Source organism: Salmo salar, chromosome ssa01 (genome assembly GCF_905237065.1).
Source record: "Salmo salar chromosome ssa01, Ssal_v3.1, whole genome shotgun sequence".
NCBI lineage: Eukaryota > Metazoa > Chordata > Actinopteri > Salmoniformes > Salmonidae > Salmo > Salmo salar.
In genome coordinates, this window is record NC_059442.1 from 146,452,225 (window position 1) to 146,475,813 (window position 23,589).

Sequence of the window (23,589 nt, forward strand, 5' to 3'; positions counted from 1 at the left end):
CCTTAAAATACTTCAGTGAGCAAGCCTTTCTAATCGACCTGGCCCGGGTATCCTGGAAGGATATTGACCTCATTCCGTCAGTAGAAGATGCCTGGTTACTCTTTAAAAGTGCTTTCATCGCCATCTTAAATAAGCATGCCCGGTTCAAAAAAATTAGAACAAGGAACAGATATAGCCCGTGGTTCACTCCAGATCTGACTGCCCTTGACAAGCACAAAAACATCCTGTGGTGTACTGCATTAGCATCAAATAGCCCCCGCGATATGCAACTTTTCAGGGAAGTCAAGAACCATTATGCACAGGCAGTTAGGAAAGCAAAGGCTAGATTTTTCAAACAGAAATTTGCATCCTGCAGCACAAACTCCAAAAAGTTCTGGGACACTGTAAAGTCCATGGAGAATAAGAGCACCTCCTCCCAGCTGCCCACTGCACTGAGGCTAGGAAACACTGTCACCACCGATAAATCCACGAATTGAGAATTTCAATAAGCATTTTTCTACGGCTGGCCATGCTTTCCACCTGGATACCCCTACCCTGGTCAACAGCCCTGCACCCCTCACAGCAACTTGCCCAAGCCTCCCCTATTTCTCCTTCACCCAAATCCAGATAGATGATGTTCTGAAAGAGTTGCAAAATCTGGACCCCTACAAATCAGCTGGGCTAGACAATCTGGACCCTCTATTTTTAAAATGATCAGCCAAAATTGTTGCAACCCATTATTACTAGCCTGTTCAACCTCTCTTTCATATTCTCTGAGATCCCCAAAGATCGGAAAGATCGGCCGCGGTCATCCCCCTGTTTAAAGGGGGAGGCGCTCTAGAGCCAAACTGCTACAGACCTATATCTATCCTACCCTGCCTTTCTAAGGTCTTCGAAAGCCAAGTTAACAAACAGATCACCGACCATTTTGAATCCCACCGTACCTTCTTCGCTATGCAATCTGGTTTCCGAGCTGGTCATGGGTGCACCTCAGCCACGCTCAAGGTCCTAAATAATATCATAACCTCCATCGATAAGAGACAATACTATGAAGCTGTATTAATAAAGACCTGGCCAAGGCTTTCGACTCTTGTCAATCACCAAATTCTTATTGGCAGACTCAACAGCCTTGGTTTCTCAAATGACTGCCTCGCCTGGTTCACCAACTACCTCTCAGACAGGGTTCAGCGTGTCAAATCGGAGGGCCTGTTGTCCGGACCTCTGGCAGTCTCTCTATGGGGGTGCCACAGGGTTCAATTCTCAGGCCGACTCTTTTCTCTGTATACATCAATGATGTCGCTCTTGCTGCTGGTGATTCTCTGATCCACCTCTAAGCAGACGATACCATTCTGTATACTTCTGGCCCTTCTTTGGACACTGTGTTAACTCACCTCCAGACAAGCTTCAATGTCATAGAACTATCCTTCCATGGCCTTCAACTGCTCTTAAATGCAAGTAAAACTAAATGCATGCTCTTCAACCGATCGCTACCAGCACCTGCCCGCACGTCCAGCATCACTACTCTGGACGGTTCTGACTTAGAATATGTGGACATTTACAAATACCTAGGTGTCTGGTTAGACAGTAAACTCTCCTGCCAGACTCACATTAAGAATCTCCAATCCAAAATTAAATCTAGAATCGGCTTCCTATTTCGCAACAAAGAATCTTTCACTTATGCTGGCAAACACACCCTCGTAAAACTGACTATCCTACCGATCCTTGACTTCGGCGACGTCATTTACAAACTAGCCTCCAACACTCTACTCAACAAATTGGATGCAATCTATCACAGTGCCATCCGTTTTGTCACCAAAGCCCCATATACTACTCAGCACTGCGACCTGTATGCTCTCGCTGGCTGGCCCTCACTTCATATTCGTCGCCAAACCCACTGGCTCCAGGTCATCTATAAGTCCTTGCTAGGTAAAGCCCCGCCTTATCTCAGCTCACTGGGCACCATAGCAGCACCCACCCGTAGCACGCGCTCCAGCAGGTATATTTCACTGGTCACCCCCAAAGCCAATGCCTCCTTTGGCCGTCTTTCCTTCCAGTTCTCTGCTGCCAATGACTGGAACGAATTGCAAAAATCACTGAAGCTGGAGACTCATATCTCCCACATTAACTTTAAGCACCAGCTGTCAGAGCAGCTCACAGATCACTGCACCTGTACATAGCCCATCCAACTACCTCATCCCCATACTGTTATTTTTATCTCCTTTGCACCCCACTATCTCTACTTGCACATCTATCACTCCAGTGTTTAATTGCTAAACTGTAATTATTTCGCCACAATGGCCTATTTATTGCCTTACGTCCCTTATCTTACCTTATTTGCACACACTGTATATATACTTTTCTATTGTGTTATTGACTGTATGTTTGTTTATTCCATGTGTAACTCTGTGTTGCTGTATGTGTCGCACTGCTTTACTTTATCTTGGCCAGGTCGCAGTTGTAAATGAGAACTTGTCCTCAGCTGGCCTACCTTTTCGCCGTGACTCCTCCCCCCCCCGCGCTACTTTTTAGTAGCCTACCGAAGCGCTAACAACTTGGAGTTATTTGGACATCAATTATGAACTTTGTTGAAAGAAACCACATTTGTAGTGAACCTGGGATTCCTGGAAGTGCCAATGGATGAAGATAATCAAAGGTAAGGGAATATTGACAATAGTAATTTTGATATTACATGGTTACAAGATGGTGCTAACCTGTATAGCCTAGCCTATTGTTCTTAGCACAGCACCCGGTTTATTGCAAATTGTGATTTCCCAGTAAAGTTATTTTGAAATCTGGCAATGCAGTAGCATTTACGAAATGTTAAACTATGAATATTTGAATGACAATAATATAATTTACCAATGTTATCGAATAGTAATTTTGTGATTTGTAACGTTGTTCACCGGAAGCATTTGAGAGAGAAAAAAAAATCTGATTTTCACCGCTTCGGTAAAATGGTGTTTTTGGATATAAATATGAACTTGATGGAACAAAAAATGCATGTATTGTGTAACATAATGTCTTAGGAGTGTCATCTGAGGAAGATTGTCAAAGGTTGGTGCATAATTCTAGCTGGTTATCCGCTTTTGGTGACGCCTGTCTTTGAATTGACAAAACATTACACACAGCTATTTTCAATGTACTCTCCTAACATAACCTAACTTTATGCTTTCGCCGTAAAGCCTCTTTGAAATCGGACAATGTGGTTGGATTTAGGAGATGTTTATCTTTCAAATTGTGAGAAATAGTTGATTGTTTGAGAAATTGAAATTATTAGATTCTTGCAGTTTTAAATTTCCCGCCATGGTCTCTTGACAATGAATCCCAATACCGGGATAAGATCCCCAACAGGTTAAATAAAGGTGAAATAAAGAAATACAAAAAAAACCTCTTGGCTGCTGAGGCCCATGTTCTGTGGGGCCCAGGCTGCCAGATATATTCTCCACTAGAAAGTTTTTTTTAGCCTCACTCAGTCACAGCCTGTACATGAGACGTGCTAATTTCACATCGTACACAGTTTGTAGAGTGGCCGCCCCGTCGCCCATAAGGGGAGCTACTACTGGAGCAGCTTAGCCAACATTTTATAACTACCGTTTTTGAGGCCATAGAACAAAGAAGAACGGCAAATACAAATCAAAAATCTAATCCCCACAAAGCAGATTTTCCTCGGGGAGCTCATAAGTCTCTTTGCTAGTCAGATGGAAAACTTGACACGCAAAATCCCTGGCTCAAGTCCTTTGGGAAGCGCAACAGAGAAACCCCTTTCCTTCATAACCCGATCAGGCCCTTAATCCGATAAGGAATTTATGCTACTATGCAAAGGCGTCCAAGTGATTTGGAACAAGAGCTAGGGCTCTTTCGCTGCCTCTGAGAACGAAAGGTTTCCTTACTCTATTTCTGTATGAATTCATAGTTCAACAACCTGGACTGCTTGGGTTCCACAGTGAGTGAGATATCTTTGAGTGTGTGTAAGTTGCTGCATGACCATGTGAAACAAGTCTGTGTGTGTACGTGTGCACATGCATGCATCATGTGTGTACCCCTCTCACATGCTGTACTAGAAGGCTGAACGCTGGTTGCCCTGTCAAGTGACTTCTGCTTCTTGTCCCTGCGTCTGTGACAGCGGTGGTGGTGATGGTGGTGGGGCCTGTCCTGGGCTTGACCTGGGGCTGAGGAGGCCTGGGCTTGGGCCTGGCTGGGCCGCTCCAGGGTGTAGTCTCTCAGACTCATCTCCTGGGGGCACTGGGAAGCCAACGTGGACGCCGACCGCCTGATAGGACTGATGTCAGCAATAGGCTGAGAGGAGCGAGCAAAGAGGAAGAACAGTGAGTGGAGGAATACAAGATGGAGGGCTAGCTACCATAGTAGTGTAGCGTTAGAGTGTTATTTTATACAGCACAACCAAGCACTACTGGACTGGAGCACCAAGCGCCAAACTGTTCACTAGACACTGTACAGACGAGGAAGTACGATCGACCGGTGGACACCACTCTCTGGGCTTGAGACCGACGTTCAACCTTTTCAGAAACAGATGTTGAGGAGACATTTCTGACTGAAACACTCCGCGATTTCCACTCACTATATTTAATCTTGAACACATCACTAATGATTGGCGTAGCACCCTTTGAATCCCAAATCAACCCCTTTGCCCCTATCCCTAGGGCCTAGGCACATGATATAGATCCGAAAGGATACGGTAGGTATAATCAATATGGTAAGGATATGGTAATGACTCTACCTTGCCCCTGGCTCCTGGCTAGCTCGGGTCCAGGACATTATGTGAGGCTTGCTGACGTTGTAGGAAGGCTCAGCATCAGCAACCCGCATGTAATGCCCTGGACCAGAGCTATAGGTCTTTGACACACTAAGTGGCAATATACTGGCACCATACCATATTCACCATACTACCTAAATCTATCACATTTTTGTGATACACACAGGTGCATAGGGGCTAAGCGGTAGGGTCTGATTTGGGGTTGGGCGTACATAATGTTTGGCTTGTGTTGATAAAACTTGTCATATGCTAGCAGGATACACTGCTAGTGAAGAATAAGCAGGGTGTTGACATTTCCCATGACATATTTCACACCTTGACAAGCTCTGATTTTTCTGTGTTTGAAAGAAGCTTGATTAACATGGCAAAAGACAACATGATGAACTTTAAGACTGCTGGAAATGAATGAACAGCTTCTATCAATGTGGTCCATTAGTAGTAAGTACATAATTACAGATTTCTAAAACACTTCAATACTGAACATCAGGGTGATACTGTAGTTGCTTAATAGGAAATGTCTCCACCCTGCCAGATTCTTATCTGACCGAATAGCTCTGCCTGTACTGGAGGTACAGTAACTGAGCTGGTAGCCTGGAACACTAACTACATTATCACCCCCTCTGTTGGTCACAGCCTGGGTGACTCCCTGCCATAGTTGACCCATAACGCTGAATAGTCTCCTGGAAAAAGCATGTGAGTATTCCCAATATAAAAGTCCTATTCATTTTCCAGTTCTAAGTTTAGTTCTTACTCCATTGTTGAATCGGTATCGCCACAAGTCAACTGACAGATATTATAGATCATAACCAAATTGATTATTGAGGTATACACTCTGTTGTGCTTGTTCCAAGAGTTCCTATCACACAGTCCTGGCCAGTAACTTCAGTCAGTGGATTGTTCAACAACAACAACATATGGAAATAAAGAGAGAACAGTACAGTCATGTCAGTAGGAGAGTAGGAAAATAGCAGTCGCTGCTTACATTAAAACATTAACACACCACCCACTGAAACAACACAAACACTAATTCTCACAAATATCAAATGATGTCACTTCATGGCAAGGAAGCAGAAAATGGCGTACCATGTATGTATGTGGGGAACTTTCAAAGTACTAAAACACTGAACAATATTCGTACTGTGGGTGACGTGGCTCTTGAATACTCACACCAATATGGGCTTTAACTAATGTCTAAAGAGTGTCAGACAGATAGTGATCAATGCTCCCTCTAATTTTTTTAGGCACTGAGCAAATTTCAGGTCTGCTGAGCGTAAACTTTATGAAAACTTTGTGAAAACATTGTGAAATTGTGAAAATTCCTTCGTAACTTCCGGCGTGTGCTTACTGTGAACAAAGGCTGTACCCACTTTAAGTTAGTTTTAACAGTGGCCAAGTAGGCTACTGTGGCTATTTGATCATAATGTAGGCCTACCAGAGTGGCCTACCATCAAAAACAATGGAGAAAATGCATCCCATAACATTTTAACATGGAAATAGCTGTATTATTATTCAGCCTACAGTAGCAGCCAATGTGTGGTGTTCAATGTAGGAGTTTTGAAAAAAAACATACAGGGCTTGACATGAACCTGTTTATCCACTTATCCTTTAGACAAGGAGGTGACTGAAAATGTTGTGTTGTTTGATGCAAGAAACCATTTTACAATATAAAATGCATTATTATTCCCATACCACGAAATTATGCTCCCCTCTGCCTATTGGCTACTTCAAGCCTATCTCAAAATACAACACTTCTCCTTTAAGACAAAAAAAAAGCTCTTTACCTGACTCACTTTTCAAAGATGTCTAGAAATGTATACGTTTAAGAAGCAATCACTCCTCTATTACTGACTACAAATGATCTATAACTGGGTTAATAACTCACTAACTAGCAATGGATATGAACAAATGTGCACATGTGACTACATGCAGCTCTCGATTTTATCTCAAAACAACCGCATCTACTCACAACCTCTCATGCTGTAAACACAGTCCAGATCAATGTAAATGGCACAGATCCATATATGGCAATGGCCTATTCGCATATAGACCTACTGCAGCTCTGATTGGTTTTGTCACACCGGTCTGTGTAGAGTATGAGCTGAGTCGTGCATGTCAATGTAATAGAATCCTACTCCGATGCCTTCTGCCTACAACAAAAGCTCTTGCATAGTTTGTTTTGTTTCGGTATGTTGCATTAAAAGTGGCTAATATTGCATTGATTCGATCACAATTGCCACAGTAAAGAGAAATGTTGATAGTGTTAACAGGGAAAACTCTAGAACAGTGGTCACCAACCTTTTCTGAGTCGATCACTTTGACTCAAAATGCAAGCTGAGATCTACCACTCAGATTTTCTTTTAACATGACTTTACCGCATATTGGCTTTGGTTGAATTGCCCTGCCAGTGCAATGTTGTTTGGGCCATTTTTAAAAATTATATTTCAACATTTGAGGTAGGCTATATGATCCCACCGGTAATAGATCCGTTGTTGTATTACTTGTGAGGCAAAGCTGAGTGAGTGAACATTTAAATAATTAGCTTTTTATTTTACTGGGCTGATGGTGCCTGCATCTGATGGTCAGTCTCAGCAGAGGGAGAGAGCAGAAGACTGAGGGTCCGCCTCTCAACATACCTCATCTCTCCCTTTCCTCCACTGACAATGACCAAAAAGGGACACCACCGTTCCAGCTGATAGCCAAACTCAAGTCGCACCACATTATTTCTGCCTCATGCACAAATTCATGTTGTTACTCCTATGAACAGAGAAAGTGAAATATTCCTCGATATTAAAAAAGACCCAAGCCGCTAATAATAACAACAACGCAAGCCTATAGATACACGTTCCTACTCATTCATTACTGCTGCAGTGCTTGTTGTAGTGCTGAGTGGAAATAGGAAGAACTCGCATTTTATGGCTGATAAAAGTGTTGAATACAAAGTGTTGACAGCGCTGAGTAAGAATTTAAACATGAACTCACTCATAAAAACAGCAGCTCTTTGCTGTATTCGTTGATAGTCTCTCTCTAGTCATGGTTTTAAACGTATTGAAATCTCACAGTATCAACTTTCCTGCTACTTTATGGCAAACATGATAATCTGAGCCATTCGATTGGCCAGCGGTAAGCCTATAGGGCACTTGATTTGATCTCCAGGCCTGCCGGGAAGGCAGTTTGCACCTTCAATCACATGAAATGGTTCAAAATGGCAACAGTTCGCCTACCAGGAGCGCAGGGCAGCTGAATCGGGTGCACCTAACGCCAACAGCCCCAGACGAATGAAAAAAATAGGAACACAAGGCTTTATCATTTTCTATTACAGAAATGTTTGGAGATGGACTAGGAATGCCTTAGAGATCGACCAGTCGATGGCGACCACTGCTCTAAAACGTTGAGTGAAGTTCAAACTCATGCTTCTCTCAGTGGGCTGATATTTTCTTCTGCACGGCAGTCCTGGGGGAGCTGCGCGCCCGCAGTTTAGAGGGAACATTGATGCTGAGAGTGTGTGAACTCTGGAATGGAGGGAGCACAGAGGCAAACAGAGTTGGAAAAAGAAGAATGAGAGAGAAAGGGAAAGAGAGAGATATATAGAAAGCGATATATAGAAAAAAGAGTGAAAGAGAGGCGGAACAGGTGTACATACTGCCAGGTAGGTCCCAGGTAGGTGACGAGGGTGGTTCCGCTATCAGACAGGAGGGAGGTGGGCACAACATTAGCTATGGGAGTCAAGAGTAGGAGAGGATGGGAGGAATGGGAGTGGATGGAGAGACAGGAAGACAGACTGACAGCAAAGCGAGACAGACAGGATTCATATGGTTAGACGTGTGAACCAATCACACAGCTGGAAAGAAGGGTCTGGAAAAAGTATTCAAGAGGGAAGAAACCAGGACTCCATTTACCACAGGAGCTGGGAGAAAAATATGAAAATAAAAAGACAGAACATGAATGTCAGTAAAACAAATTTGGGACATTAACTATATCCATAATGGATATAATAACATTTGTGTGAAAAACTAAATCAGGCAAATGGGTCAACAAAATATGTGGAAATGGATTTCAACATTTATAAACAGCAAGGTGATGATTGGGCATAGTTGAAATAAGGTTTTATGCAATTCCCTACAGACTTTTCCACCTGAACTTTTCGGGGAGAGAGATATTTGCATATTAGATTATTGAGTAAATTATATTACACAATGTGGCCATCAGATTATCATCAGTTGTTTTAAAACATGAATATTTTATCTTGTGTAGAATGCAAAATACTCGTTCACTGTGTTGCTGGGGACATGGCTCTACATTCAGATTTGTTGAGGAAATATTATAGTGAGATGTCACATAAGGTCTACATAACAAATGGCACCCTATTCCCTATATAGTGCACTAGTTTTGACCAGAGTCATATGGGCCCTGGTCAAAAGTGGTATACTGTATAGGGAATAGGGTGCCATTTGGGATTCACACAAGGTCAGCAGGATGACTTGATGGGCACTGACAGACAGCGTCTCTGCTTTAGTTAGTCTGTGGCTGCTTTCACTAATTCATTTCTACCTACCTTTATCTTGTTTCCTTCTTCTACTCTATCTTACTGTATGTTCCTTTTCACTTCTACTACTTCCCTCACTCCCTTCCTCTCTGACTATGTATCATAGTAATATCATCATCAAGTACTACTGACTGTATGACAAAGAATTATTTCATACCGTCAACTGAGTATTAACTGTGTTGTACGAACCCTAACCTGTATAATGTTTACTACTGTACAACTAGAATTGCCCTAATGTTGACATTGTCCTATTTGTAGAATCAATGCCCTTTGATTTGTGCAGGCACCATGTTGGCAGCCCTAGCGGGTCTTGGTGGGGTCCTATGTGAGAGAGTATAGGGGTACAGTAAGGCGGTGAGTGAGGAAGGACTTACATAGTACTGGGAGTCCAGTCTTGGCATGGAGGCTGCTCTGCCATGGCCATCCAGGCCAGAGTAGCCCCCTAAATCAGCACCATTCTCCACCTGCCTCATCTCCACTGATTCCTGAAACAACACACAGTATGCAATTTAGGAAAAGTTTGCAACCACTAGTTGTGGGTACCAGAGGTTTAAGAGTGAATGGTTGCTTGCATATTTCCCATCTTTGGTATAATATATGTACTAAGTACCTGAGGTTTGTTGGAGTAGGGCACGTCCTCTGACTGGCCCCTCTGTAGAATCCTTTTTCTACTGCTGGACCGCTGGCCCTCCTGAGACAGTTGTTCTCCTGACTCTTTTATGGGACTTCTAGTGCTTGGTCTGAGGTTACACACACACACACACACCCACCCACCCATATTAGATTACATTATTAGTCAACATGATGTGCTACGTCTACCTGCTTTACTACATGTGTACAGTATTTGAATGTTAATCCATTGATATTCATGACTGTATGTCTGCTAAGAAAACCCCATGGGTGGGCACTCACACTGCATCCCCATTAGTTAGAGAGGTGGTGGATGGTGGGGGCTCTGGCTGAGACTCTGGTTCAGGTTGGGAGGATGGCAGGGGATTGGCTCTGGAGACTGTTGTCCCCTCCTCCTGCATATGGGTCATGGGCATGGGGCGGAAGAAGGCTGGGCCCTTTTTATTCTTCAGGAGACACAGAGAGAGGGGAAAATAATCAAGTCACGTTACGAATGCATTAAATTCCATCCCATTTCTAGTCCTTCATCTGTCACAGTAGTGACAAATTCAATGGATTTGGAGCCTAAAACTCGCTACTAATTTGGCCCTAAAAGAACATCATAGGGCCCAATGCCTTTTTGTCTGTATGGGAAGATTTATCTCAGGAACATCCATGAGAGTCAGTCCCATGCATGAGTGCATTTTTGAGGCCCATAGATGTGGATAGAGGGCTCACTTGCCACAAAGCCTGTTTTAGCATGGGAAGCGCCATTGACAACTTTTACTATTTTGAAGAAGTGTAGATAGCCCTCAATGGCACTGCCCATGCTGTCATAGCAGCAAATATGGCAAAGATGAGCCCTCGATACAATCCTACCTTAATTGTCCCTGTGAAGTCCAGTCCCAGTTGCTGTTCCAGTCTCTTGGCCCGGTTCTGCTTGTAGTAGTCAAAGATCATGAGGGCAGCGTAGACCTTCCCCACTGTCAGCTCTCGGTTTACAACCGCAAAGGGGCAAAGAAGCTCATTGAACTCATCATCTGAAAGGAGAGAAGGAAGAAGGTGAGAAGGAAGAAGGAGAAATAAGAAAGTGAGGAAGAAGGTGAGAAGGAAGGAGGAGTGAAGGAAGAAGGTGAGAAGGAAGAAGGCGAGAAGGAAGGTGGAGAGAAGGAGATAAGGAAGAACGAGAGAAGGAAGGAGAGAGTAGTGGAGAAAGGGTGAAGCACTAGTTGTCTTCTCTCCACTACCAGTAGATGGCATCGGAGGAGACAGAATGAGGGTGAGTGTACTGTTGTCAGGCCGTGTGTGTGTATGTGTGTAAATATAGCTCCCACATACACAGTGTAGACGGAACAAGCAGTAAAAAGAGAGAGTAGAAATGAGTAGAAAGCCTGGCAGTTGAGCCTACACACTCCCTCGAGGGATGACTGGTCTTCGGTGAAGCTCAGTGCTCTGACGATTATTTCCTGTCTCTCTAAGTTCTTTCTCACTTCTTTCTCTCTATTGCTCTGCATTTCAGTTCCTCACTCACACCCTTTAAAACACACACACACACACACACACACACACACACACACACACACACACACACACACACACACACACACACACACACACACACACACACACACACACACACACACACACACGGCTTACTTTTATATGGTGTGACCAGCAGGTCGACAGTCTTCTGAGGCAGGTTGGGCCAGACTCTGGAGATCTCTTTCCTCAGGTCAGCGTCACACAGACGCTGGGCCAGGACTCCTGATTAGAGACAAACACCTAGGTCACATCACATTTATCCACACTCATTCATCAGCACCACAAACTAATGTCCCACACATCCCCATCAGGGCCAATATGTATCAAGCATCTCAAAGTAGAGTGCTGATCTATGATCAGGTCCCCCCCTGTCCATGTAAGTTCATAAATTTGATCTAAATTTGATCCGGTCAGCATTCCTACTATTGATGCTTGATATATATGGCCCTGGACCGAGCAGGATGGGTTTATTAGGCCACCACCCTCTTCTTTGAATGATGACACAATATTAATGTGATTTCTGTAAGTAAACAAAATGAGTACCTTTATATATATATATATATATATATATACTGCTCAAAAAAATAAAGGGAACACTTAAACAACACATCCTAGATCTGAATGAAAGTAATCATCTTATTAAATACTTTTTTCTTTACATAGTTGAATGTGCTGACAACAAAATCACACAAAAATAATCAATGGAAATCCAATTTATCAACCCATGGAGGTCTGGATTTGGAGTCACACTCAAAATTAAAGTGGAAAACCACACTACAGGCTGATCCAACTTTGATGTAATGTCCTTAAAACAAGTCAAAATGAGGCTCAGTAGTGTGTGTGGCCTCCACGTGCCTGTATGACCTCCCTACAACGCCTGGGCATGCTCCTGATGAGGTGGCGGATGGTCTCCTGAGGGATCTCCTCCCAGTCCAGGACTAAAGCATCCGCCAACTCCTGGACAGTCTGTGGTGCAACGTGGCGTTGGTGGATGGAGCGAGACATGATGTTCCAGATGTGCTCAATTGGATTCAGGTCTGGGGAACGGGCGGGCCAGTCCATAGCATCAATGCCTTGCTCTTGCAGGAACTTCTGATACACTCCAGCCACATGAGGTCTAGCATTGTCTTGCATTAGGAGGAACCCAGGGCCAACCGCACCAGCATATGGGGTCTGAGGATCTCATCTCGGTACCTAATGGCAATCAGGCTACCTCTGGCGAGCACATGGAGGGCTGTGCGGCCCCCCCAAAAAATGCCACCCCACACCATGACTGACCCACCGCCAAACCGGTAATGCAGAAGGATGTTGCAGGCAGCAGAACGTTCTCCACGGCGTCTCCAGACTCTATCACATCTGTCACCTGTGCTCAGTGTGAACCTGCTTTCATCTGTGAAGAGCACAGGGCGCCAGTGGCGAATTTGCCAATCTTGGTGTTCTCTGGAAAATGCCAAACATCCTGCACAGTGTTGAGCTGTAAGCACAACCCCCACCTGTGGACGTCGGGCCCTCATACCACCCTCATGGAGTCTGTTTCTGACCGTTTGAGCAGACACATGCAAATTTGTGGCCTGCTGGAGGTCATTTTACAGGGCTCTGGCAGTGCTTCTCCTGCTCCTCCTTGCACAAAGGCGGAGGTAGCGGTCCTGCTGCTGGGTTGTTGCCCTCCTACGGCCTCCTCCACGTCTCCTGATGTACTGGCCTGTCTCCTGGTAGCGCCTCCATGCTCTGAACACTACGCTGACAGACACAGCAAACCTTCTTGCCACAGCTCGCATTGATGTGCCATTCTGGATGAGCTGCACTACCTGAGCCACTTGTGTGGGTTGTAGACTCCGTCTCATGCTACCACTAGAGTGAAAGCACCGCCAGCATTCAAAAGTGACCAAAACATCAGCCAGGAAGCATAGGAACTGAGAAGTGGTCTGTGGTCCCCACCTGCAGAACCACTCCTTTATTGGGGGTGTCTTGCTAATTGCCTATAATTTCCACCTGTTGTCTATTCCATTTGCACAACAGCATGTGAAATTTATTGTCAATCAGTGTTGCTTCCTAAGTGGACAGTTTGATTTCACAGAAGTGTGATTGACTTGGAGTTACATTGTGTTGTTTAAGTGTTCCCTTTATTTTTTTGAGCAGTGTATATATATATATACTTAAAAAAAAATGTTTTACTTGATTTATGTTTTGTATTTATTCGTATTTGCCATATTCCCATTCTACTACTGTGGTTGGAGTGTGTTTGTGTGTAGAGGTGGTTAGGTTAAAGGTCACTGACCAGATGCCAGTTTAATCTCCAGAGCAGTGCGGATAAGCGCCATCAGAGTGGACGTGAAGTGCACCGTGTTGTCATCGGCAATGGGCATGTTCATCTTAACCAATCGCTAAGGAGAATAGAAACCATGGTGAGGGCCCATTAGAACACCCATGTTAGGATCAATAGCTCTTTCGGGAGGTTCTGTGTGCTGGCTGTAGAGTCTGAAACTGTCCTAAAATGGACACCGTACATACAGAATGAATTGATATGTTTCACTTGAGAGTGAGTGTGGACTTCTAACAGTCAGTGGATTCGCTTAGTTTCAGTCCAGCACACAGAAGAGCTTTCAAGGAACACAACAACACAAGACATCCCAGAGAGGAAAGAGAACATTCAGAGCAACACACCATGCAAATGGTAACGTGAGAGTGAGACTATGGGTCAATGTTTGAGATGGACATTGAGGGGGACATGCCCAACAAATCAATGTAATGTGTATTAGGACTCCTCAGAGAAATGCATGGTGAGTTCATCATCTTATGGACTCAGAGTAAAAAAATGACAAGTGACAGAAAAGTGACTTAATAGCAATTGAATAGAAACTATGAGTGGTGTGGATGAAGTGGAGTGTAGTTAGTCCTTTTCTGAATTCAGTAACCACAAAAATGAGAGAGCCAGTTCACATGTCAGCATGAATCCAAGGCAAGCCCTGGAGTAGTATGTTTTAGTACTGCTATGAAAGGATGAATGAATGAATGAAGCCATGTCTGTGTTATGGGCCCACACTCCTCCTAGCCTCCTTTCATTGTGAGAAGACTAGCAGAGTAGAGTGATAGGCTGCATCCCAAATGGCACACTACACCCTATATAGTGCACTACTTTTGACTAGGGCCCATAGGGCTCTGGGCAAAACTAGTACAATATATAGGGAATAGACTGCCAAATGAGACTCAGACATAGTGACATACATGCATGTAGAGCTTGATGCAGGGCTAATGGGGAGGCAGAATGAGGATGCAAAAACACGCAGAGACTGGGAAGGACGGATCCTATTGTCTTCAAGCCAAGCGGAGGGGAATCGCAGACGTGAGACGTGTGTGTGTGTGTGTGTGTGTGTGTGTGTGTGTGTGTGTGTGTGTGTGTGTGTGTGTGTGCGCGTGCGAGCCTCCCTTGAGCTCAAGAGAGCGTACTTCCATGCGGGAGCTGTTACAATACAGAAGGAGAAGAGGAGAGGGGGAAGAGGAGGAAGAGGTGTGGAGGGCCTGACATGTCATGTAGTGCCCACTAGAGAGACAGGAAAACCACAGACACGTGAGACCATCACCCAAACATACAAATACTGTATATACACATATAGGTACACACATACTGTCAAAAACACACGAACGCACACACACACACACACACACACACACACAAAGTGGAGTTAGGTAGATGAGAGGAAGGAAAAATCCCAACACGGAGGACAAGAAAGGTCATTTAGTAGGGATTGTGAAGCTCCGCTCAGAGCCAGTTGAAAACAGAGGGGGACAGAGATACACAGGTACCTCTGTTCATTAGGGAGGGAGTTGAGTGAGATGCATTTTCCACAACAGCAAAGAAAGGGAGGAAGAATGAAAAAAAGAGATGAAAAAAGCATTTTAAAAGGCTAGCCTCGCTCCAGTGTGCCATGTCTCCCTCTCATTTCTCCCTGTCGATTAATCTCTCAAAAGCAGGAGTTATATTTCGAGAAGCCACACACGTCAGACCCAACTAGTTGCTTGGCAGACGCTTTTATCCAGGGTACAGCTAGGTCTGTTTTAACAATGATTCATCTAGACAGCTGTTTACATGCTGGAACCACTCACAATGGTAAACGCCTGAGTACTGAACAATCGTTACCTTGGTCCACAATACAAGCTCTCTAAATGCTGCCACACAACACAGAACAGCTCATAGAGTATAGACTCAGGCAGAATGGAGAAGACTAGAGGGGAAAGGTTGTGTTTTTAATTGTATTACTCTTCTATAGGACTAATTAAAGGGGAATTCCGCCACTTTTTAACCTCGTATTCATTATATATTTTTATGTGAAACGGCACATTTGTTATACAGTGATTTTTCAAAACCTGCAACGAGTTTCTAGCTAACTTCATGTTAATAATGTGGCTTGTGTTAACTGTCAGTCTTCATTTCTTCTCAGTTGAACAGAATGAAAACCTAGTTTAAAAACAAAACAAGTCTAAATGGCCAGACGGAGAAGTGAGCACAGTAAACACCAAACGCCGAGAGAGGGCAGAAGAGAACATCAAACACAGACAGAAAGAGCAACAACAAGGACTCTACAAGAGCACAGCAGGAAGTGGCTGTGACAGACTGATAGAAGCCGGGAGAGATACAGGGCAGGTGGAAGTGAGTGACAGGGGTGAGAGGAAGACTGCTGGGGGAAGGGGGGGTGGAGGTCAGTCTACCTTGTAGGCGATTCTGGGCGGGCATTTCTTTCCCAAACCCAGCGGAGGGGACATGTGACGGAGCATCTCGTACATAGCGAGGTAGGTCATACGGCCACTTCACAGGGGGAGAAGTCACAGGAGGAGTTCACAGGGGTCAGAGAGAGGGTTGGATGAATCCAGGTAAGGTAGGAGGAGGGGGCAGGGGGAGTTAGAAATTACCAAAAGAAGAAGGTTAAACAGAAGAGAAAATGTCAAAAACAGAAATCTGTGTTATTTTAGATTTCCAGGGTAGTGGATTCCGGGGCGGGATTCCATCCCTGTCCTGCTTGAGACTGGGATGGATCACAGGGTTGGACAGGAAGAGGGTGGGGTGTTTTCTGGGAATTCAGATGGCAAAATCATGAGGTTGGATTGATCATGATGTATATATAGTATGTACATGTTTATGTATGTATGCTCAGGGCAAGGTTGCAGCTTCACTGTTCAGATGTCTTCTGTTCCTGCATGCTCCGAGACATCAGCAATAACCCAATTGAACAGTCTCCCGGGTCTACTCTGAGAAAACCATATAGGCCTACTGCATACTGCATTCAGTACGGTGAAAACAGAGATGATAATGAAGCCTGGTCAGTATACTGTAATGAGACTTACATCGTGGCATTGTTTTCCATTAGTTGCCATGGTTACCCACCAGCTGGTTTGTATGGGAGGTATGTGTGTGTGGGTGTGTGTGGTTGAATCTCTGGCACTAGGAGTCATTCACATTCATTCACTCTCCACTTCAACCTCATCCCTTTATGATTAAGGGGTGTGTGGGGTTGCAAACCTTGTAGGCCACCCTATTAGGACACTTCTTCCCTAAGCCGAGAGGAGGCGAGATAAAACGCAACAATTTGTACATATCCTGATAGCATATCCTTTCGCTGTAAAAGACAAGACAGGTTAGAGGAGGTTAGGACACAAACACAACCATTTCCATTGACTTAACATGTATATCCTCCATTGTGTGCAGTCATGGTCATTGAATAAAGCCCACCTGTAGATATGGTGCAGATATACACAGAGTATAGAAAACATGAACAACTCTTTCCACGACATACACTGACCAGGTGAATCCAGGGGGTACAACTCAATATTAGGAAGGTGTTCCTAATGTTTGGCATACTCAGTGTATAAATAACAAGCTTGCTTATCTATAGTCATACTTGACTACAGGGTTACTGAGAGGTTATAAGTCTGTGTCCCAAATGTAACCCTATAGCCTGTAAAGTGCAAAGGCCCAGAGTGGCATTGGGGACATTTAGGACTTCTCACCCTGCTGCATCTCAGCAGTTCCAGTATTTCTCAATGGGTCTGATAAATATACTGCTCAAAAATATAAAGGGAACACTTAAATAACACATCCTAGATCTGAATGAAAGAAATAATCTTATTAAATACTTTTTTTCTTTACATAGTTGAATGTGCTGACAACAAAATCACACAAAAATAATCAATGGAAATCCAATTTATCAACCCATGGAGGTCTGGATTTGGAGTCACACTCAAAATTAAAGTGGAAAACCACACTACAGGCTGATCCAACTTTGATGTAATGTCCTTAAAACAAGTCAAAATGAGGCTCAGTAGTGTGTGTGGCCTCCACGTGCCTGTATGACCTCCCTACAACGCCTGGGCATGTTCCTGATGCGGTGGCGGATGGTCTCCTGAGGGATCTCCTCCCAGACCTGGACTAAAGCATCCGCCAACACTGTGCTCAGTGTGAACCTGCTTTCATCTGTGAAGAGCACAGGGCGCCAGTGGCGAATTTGCCAATCTTGGTGTTCTCTGGAAAATGCCAAACGTCCTGCACGGTGTTGGGCTGTAAGCACAACCCCCACCTGTGGACGTCGGGCCCTCATACCACCCTCATGGAGTCTGTTTCTGACCGTTTGAGCAGACACATGCACATTTGTGGCCTGCTGGAGGTCAATTTGCAGGGCTTTTGCAGTGCTTCTCCTGCTCCTCCTTGCACAAAGGCGGAGGTAGCGGTCCTGCTGCTGGGTTGTTGCCCTCCTACGGCCTCCTCCACGTCTCCTGATGTACTGGCCTGTCTCCTGGTAGCGCCTCCATGCTCTGGACACTACGCTGACAGACACAGCAAACCTTCTTGCCACAGCTCGCATTGATGTGCCATCCTGGATGAGCTGCACTACCTGAGTCACTTGTGTGGGTTGTAGACTCCGTCTCATGCTACCACTAGAGTGAAAGCACCGCCAGCATTCAAAAGTGACCAAAACATCAGCCAGGAAACATAGGAACTGAGAAGTGGTCTGTGGTCCCCACCTGCAGAACCACTCCTTTATTGGGGGTGTCTTGCTAATTGCCTATAATTTCCACCTGTTGTCTATTCCATTTGCACAACAGCATGTGAAATTTATTGTCAATCAGTGTTACTTCCTAAGTGGACAGTTTGATTTCACAGAAGTGTGATTGACTTGGAGTTACATTGTGTTGTTTAAGTGTTCCCTTTATTTTTTTGAGCAGTATACTTTGGAAAGCAGCTGAGATGTGTTGTGTGATTTAAATCGTTTCTTCCCCCTCCACAATGACAGAATGAGAGGAGCTTCAGGGTCATCACGGAGAGCCTAGTGGATGGCGAGCAGAGATGAGCGGAGCGGAACCATGGACTTACATCAGTCTGCCTCTGAGGCCCTAGTCGGCACTCCAGGTGCCGGCTTAACGTCACTCAGCCCCACTAAAACGAGATCCCTCCCTGCCCGTCAATCGTTGTCAAACGTTACAGAGTCATCCCACTGGAACTTAGAGACATCTTTGATTTGTCACCGACTATTTGCTATACCCTTCACTATGACACTTCATCTCCCTCCCTTCACCTCTTCACTCCTGAACCTAAAACTGACGCTGTCTTGACTCGGGGGGGAATCTAATCACCTGGAGGAGGATTAAAGACACCTACCAGGCAGCAGGGTCGTACTCGGCCCAAACACGGATGAATTCGTCCAGGTGGTGAGGCCCCAGGATAGAGGCGTCTCTGGTCAGGTACTCAAAGTTGTCCATGATGACCGCCACAAACAGATTGAGCATCTGGAAGAAGGGAGAGGGAGGTGGAGAGGTGAATGGTCCTTTCTTGCTGATCATTGGTCAATCATTGGACATTGGTCATCCTGATTGGTCATTCATTTGTGATGGCCCATACTGACCAGAAAGGAGCAGAGGAAGATGAAGGAGACAAAGTAGAAATAAGCAAAGTCACTGCCGCACTCCTTCCCTCCGGACCCTGACAGCTTATCACATGGATGGTTACTCAGACACGACAGCATGATCTCATGCCACGCCTCACCTGTTGCACTCCTGCAAAGGGACACACACACACATTGTAGATACACACATAAACACATGCAATGTAAGCACTGTATATCCATCATTGGACACTGTATATCTACCACAAACACCCCCATGAGCATAAGGAAATACATGGCTATTGTATTATATTATACTGCAATAGAAAGAATAGAAAGATATGTGAAAAAAGGTCTAAAATGGAGAATGTGGAGGCATGGTTACCTGAACAGAAGCATCAGAGCCTGGAAGAAGGTCTGGAAGTTGTTGTGGTGATTGATGGCTGATTCCTCATTCAGCTCAATGTTTCCAAACACCTGAAGGAAGCAGAAAGGGCCAGCATGGCAGTTAGAGGGATTCCCTGTATGTTATCTATAGTTGTGTCCCATATGGAACACCATTCCCTATATAGTGCACTACCTTTGACCAGAGTCCTATGGGTTCTGGTCAAAAGTAGTGCACTATGTAGGGAATAGGGTGCCATTTGAGACACAAAATGTGTGAGTTAGAAATAGGGAAGTGGTTTGTATAAGAAAGTGATCCCAGGAGCTAGTGCTGATTGTATCAGCAATTGCAGGATTCGATACGATGCAATATAATGCTATCGCCAAAAAACACATTAGCCACAAATCATTACTTTTCTCAAATCCTACCAGAGTAGGCAGAAGACTGTGTGTGTGTGTGTGTGTGTGCATGTCAACACATTACCACCACCATACTTGACCATTGGTATGAATTTTTTACTGTGGAATGTAGTGTTGGGTTTTCGCCAGACATAACTGTAGCCATGTCATCCAAAAAGTCAATTTATGTTGGCCAAAAAGCACCTGGATGATCGTCAAGACTCCTGGAAGAATGTTGGACAGATGAGTCAGAAGTGGAACTTTTAGGATGACATGGGTCCCATTATGTCTGAGGAAAACCCAACACTGCATTCCACAGTAAGAATCTCATACCAATGGTCAAGAATGATGGCGGTATTGTGATGGCTTGGGATGCTTTGGTGCCTCAGGAACAGGACAACTTGCTATCATTGAAGGAACCATGAATTTTTTTCAGAGAATTCTAAAGGAAAATGTCAGGTCCAACCGTCTGTGAGCTGAAGCGCTACTGGGTCATGCAGCAAGACAATGATCCAGAACACACAAGCAAGTCTACATCAGAATGGCTGAAAAGAAACATATTTGAAGTTTTTGAATGGCCCAGTCAAAGTCCAGACCTAAACCCCATTGAGATGTTGTGGCAGTACCTGAAACCCACAAATGTCACGGAGTTAAAGCAGTTCTGCATGGAAGAGTGGGACAATATTCCTCCACAGCGATGTGAGAGACTGATCAACAGCTACAGGAAGCGTTTGGTTGCAGTCATTGCAGCTAAAGGTGGCGCAAACCAGTTATTGAGTGTAAGGAGGCAATTACTTTTTCACACAGATGCTTTGTGTGTTGTGTAACTTTGTTTATATAATAAATTAATTCATTATCAACATTTTGGATTATTTGTTCACTCAGGTTTTGGTTGAAAATCTATTAACATTCAGAGTAACAAATATGCAAAAATAGAGAAAATCAGAAAGGGGGCAAATACTTGTACAGTACCAGTCAAAAGTTTGGACACACCTACCAGGGTTTTTCTTTATTTTTACTATGTTCTACATTGTAGAATAATAGTGAAGACATCAAAACTATGAAATAACACATGGAAACATGAAGTAACCGCAAGTGTTAAACAAATCAAAATATATTTTATATTTGAGATTCTTCAAAGTAGCCACCCTTTGCCTTGATGACAGCTTTGCACACTCTTGGCATTCTCTCAACCAGCTTCACGATGTTGTCATCTTTTCAACAGGACAATGACCCAACACACCTCCAGGCTGTGTAAGGGCTATTTGACCAAGAAGGAGAGTGATGGAGTGCTGCATCAGATGACCTGCCCTCCACAATCACCCAACCTCAACCCAATTGAGATGGTTTGGGATGAGTTGGATCACAGAGTGAAGGAAAAGCAGCCAACAAGTGCTCAGCATATGTGGGAACTCCTTCAAGACTGTTGGAAAATCATTCCAGGTGAAGTTGGTTGGGAGAATGCCAAAAGTGTGCAAATCAAAACCCAAAAACTTTTGGTCCCTAAAATGGGGGACTTTGTACAAAATGTGCTGTAATTTCTAAACGGTTCACCCGATATGGATGAAAATACCCTCAAATTAAAGCTGACAGTCTGCACCACATCCAAACTGCTGGAGTACAGAGCTAAAATACAAATAATTCACTGTCCTAATACTTTTGGAGTTCACTGTAGCTATCTAGAAATCTTTATAATCTAATAACAATAGAATTTAATGACATGGTGACACCCTGTATTCTGCCCAAGTCCACACTTATAGGGTACATCCAAATGGCACACAATTTTTGATATTCCCTATATAGTGCACTACTTTTGACAAAGGCACTATATGGGGATAGCGTGCCATTTGGGATGCACAGATAGTCCTGATGATAACAAAGAGCCAGATAAGCTTCTGTTGGCTCCCTGTTTAATTGGGATATGAAGTTTGTCACTCATGGTGGGGGGTGTCCTGATCCACCCCTCCCTCTGGGGCCCTGTAGTAATTATACAGCATCTCATTATACAGCATCGCTGATTAAATGAGGACTCTTTTACCAGAAGACACAATTACCATTGATTTACAATGCCATGCTAATATAGAGGATGGCACGCACCTCCATTGTGCATACAATTGATCAGATTTGCTGCCACATAGGCTTCCTTTTAAATGAGCAATCAACTTTAAAGATTGGAACCATCTGTTTAAGAGGAGAGCCAGGTTCTCTGTGTGTCTCTCCCATAGAGGAGAAGCTATTGACATTCTCTTTATGATATATAACATAGTTTAGCATAGTCATCGTCACTGGACGTGTGTGTGGTATGACTCACCTGCATGCCGATGATGGCGTAGATGAAGAAGAGCATAGCGATGAGGAGGCAGACGTAAGGTAGGGCCTGGAAATAGAAAATACACACACGCACCGAGAAGTTAACAGCCCAGTAAGGTTTAATAGTCTTATTTATGGAGCAGAGCAGCCAACGTGACCCGCGGGGTTGATTTCCTTAATCACATATATCCCAGACAAGGGAAGGGTACACATTAATCAGAAATAATGAGCTACCTTTTAACACTCTGTAGCAACTATCCATTTTCATTGGGGCTTAAAAGCTCTCACCACCCCACATTTAACCTGCTATCAAATTAACTATTCTTGGCAATGTCCTTGTTCTCTCTACGACGAAAGCTCCATAGAACAAACCACTTCTCTAAGACTCCAAATAAACATCAATATCACTCCAAATGCCATTAAAGGGATACTTTGGGATTTTGGCTTGCGTTAGCACAATGACTGTAAGCCTATGGGTGCTAGCAGATACTCGTAGACTTCCAGTCATTGTGCTAACGCCAGTTAGCATTGGCCCCCGAAACTACCTCTAACTTCCTTCATACTGGACACAGACACATTTAAATGGTATCTATGAGTTCATCTGATGAAGTAGATAGAGGGCCTCATTGCCAAAATCGCTAAGTATCCCTTTAAGTATACACAAACGCAAAAGAAAGATGTCCTCATTTTATTTCCTTATCTCCCCTTACAGTTCAATCTATATGCTTACACTTATTACAAAATAATGAATCAGCCTATATTCATTAAATTCACTACTGATCAGATGAACACCATGTAACTCTCAAATCAAGAGTCCATGTTGAGTAGGCAGGGGTCGAACCTCAGGGTCAAGGGTCAGAGGTGAGAGGTCAGTGAATCACCTTGAAGGACTGGACAAAGGTCCATAGCAGGATGCGAATGGTGTAGCCCTGCCTCAGCAGCTTGATGAGCCTGGCCGCCCTGAACAGCCTCAGGAAACTCAGATTGATCAGCTTGTCCTGCAGGAGGAGACACACTGGAATTCAAACTGGTCTTGGATCAGATTTGGGTTACATTCAGAATGGTTGAGATTAACAAGGGGGCTCAGTGAAGCAGTGGTACCATTTCAGTGAAGAGTATCTACCTATCCATTTATGTATGACCATTCCGCCAAGGGAATGGTCAAAAGCAACGGGAAC

At 44.2% G+C, this 23,589-nt stretch overlaps 1 protein-coding gene across 1 annotated transcript in view; it reads right to left on the reverse strand.

Annotated features, from left to right (window-relative positions):
• The window catches only part of LOC106567450 (voltage-dependent N-type calcium channel subunit alpha-1B), a 269,203-nt gene that overhangs the window by 5,061 nt on the left and 240,553 nt on the right, over window positions 1-23,589 (reverse strand). Inside the window, 14 exon segments of the mRNA XM_045691775.1 lie at window positions 4,029-4,275; window positions 8,394-8,432; window positions 9,671-9,781; window positions 9,907-10,036; window positions 10,209-10,372; window positions 10,785-10,945; window positions 11,562-11,669; window positions 13,726-13,831; window positions 16,155-16,251; window positions 19,096-19,223; window positions 19,340-19,490; window positions 19,704-19,795; window positions 22,413-22,478; window positions 23,293-23,409. Coding sequence (XP_045547731.1) covers window positions 4,029-4,275; window positions 8,394-8,432; window positions 9,671-9,781; window positions 9,907-10,036; window positions 10,209-10,372; window positions 10,785-10,945; window positions 11,562-11,669; window positions 13,726-13,831; window positions 16,155-16,251; window positions 19,096-19,223; window positions 19,340-19,490; window positions 19,704-19,795; window positions 22,413-22,478; window positions 23,293-23,409 — 1,717 coding nt within the window.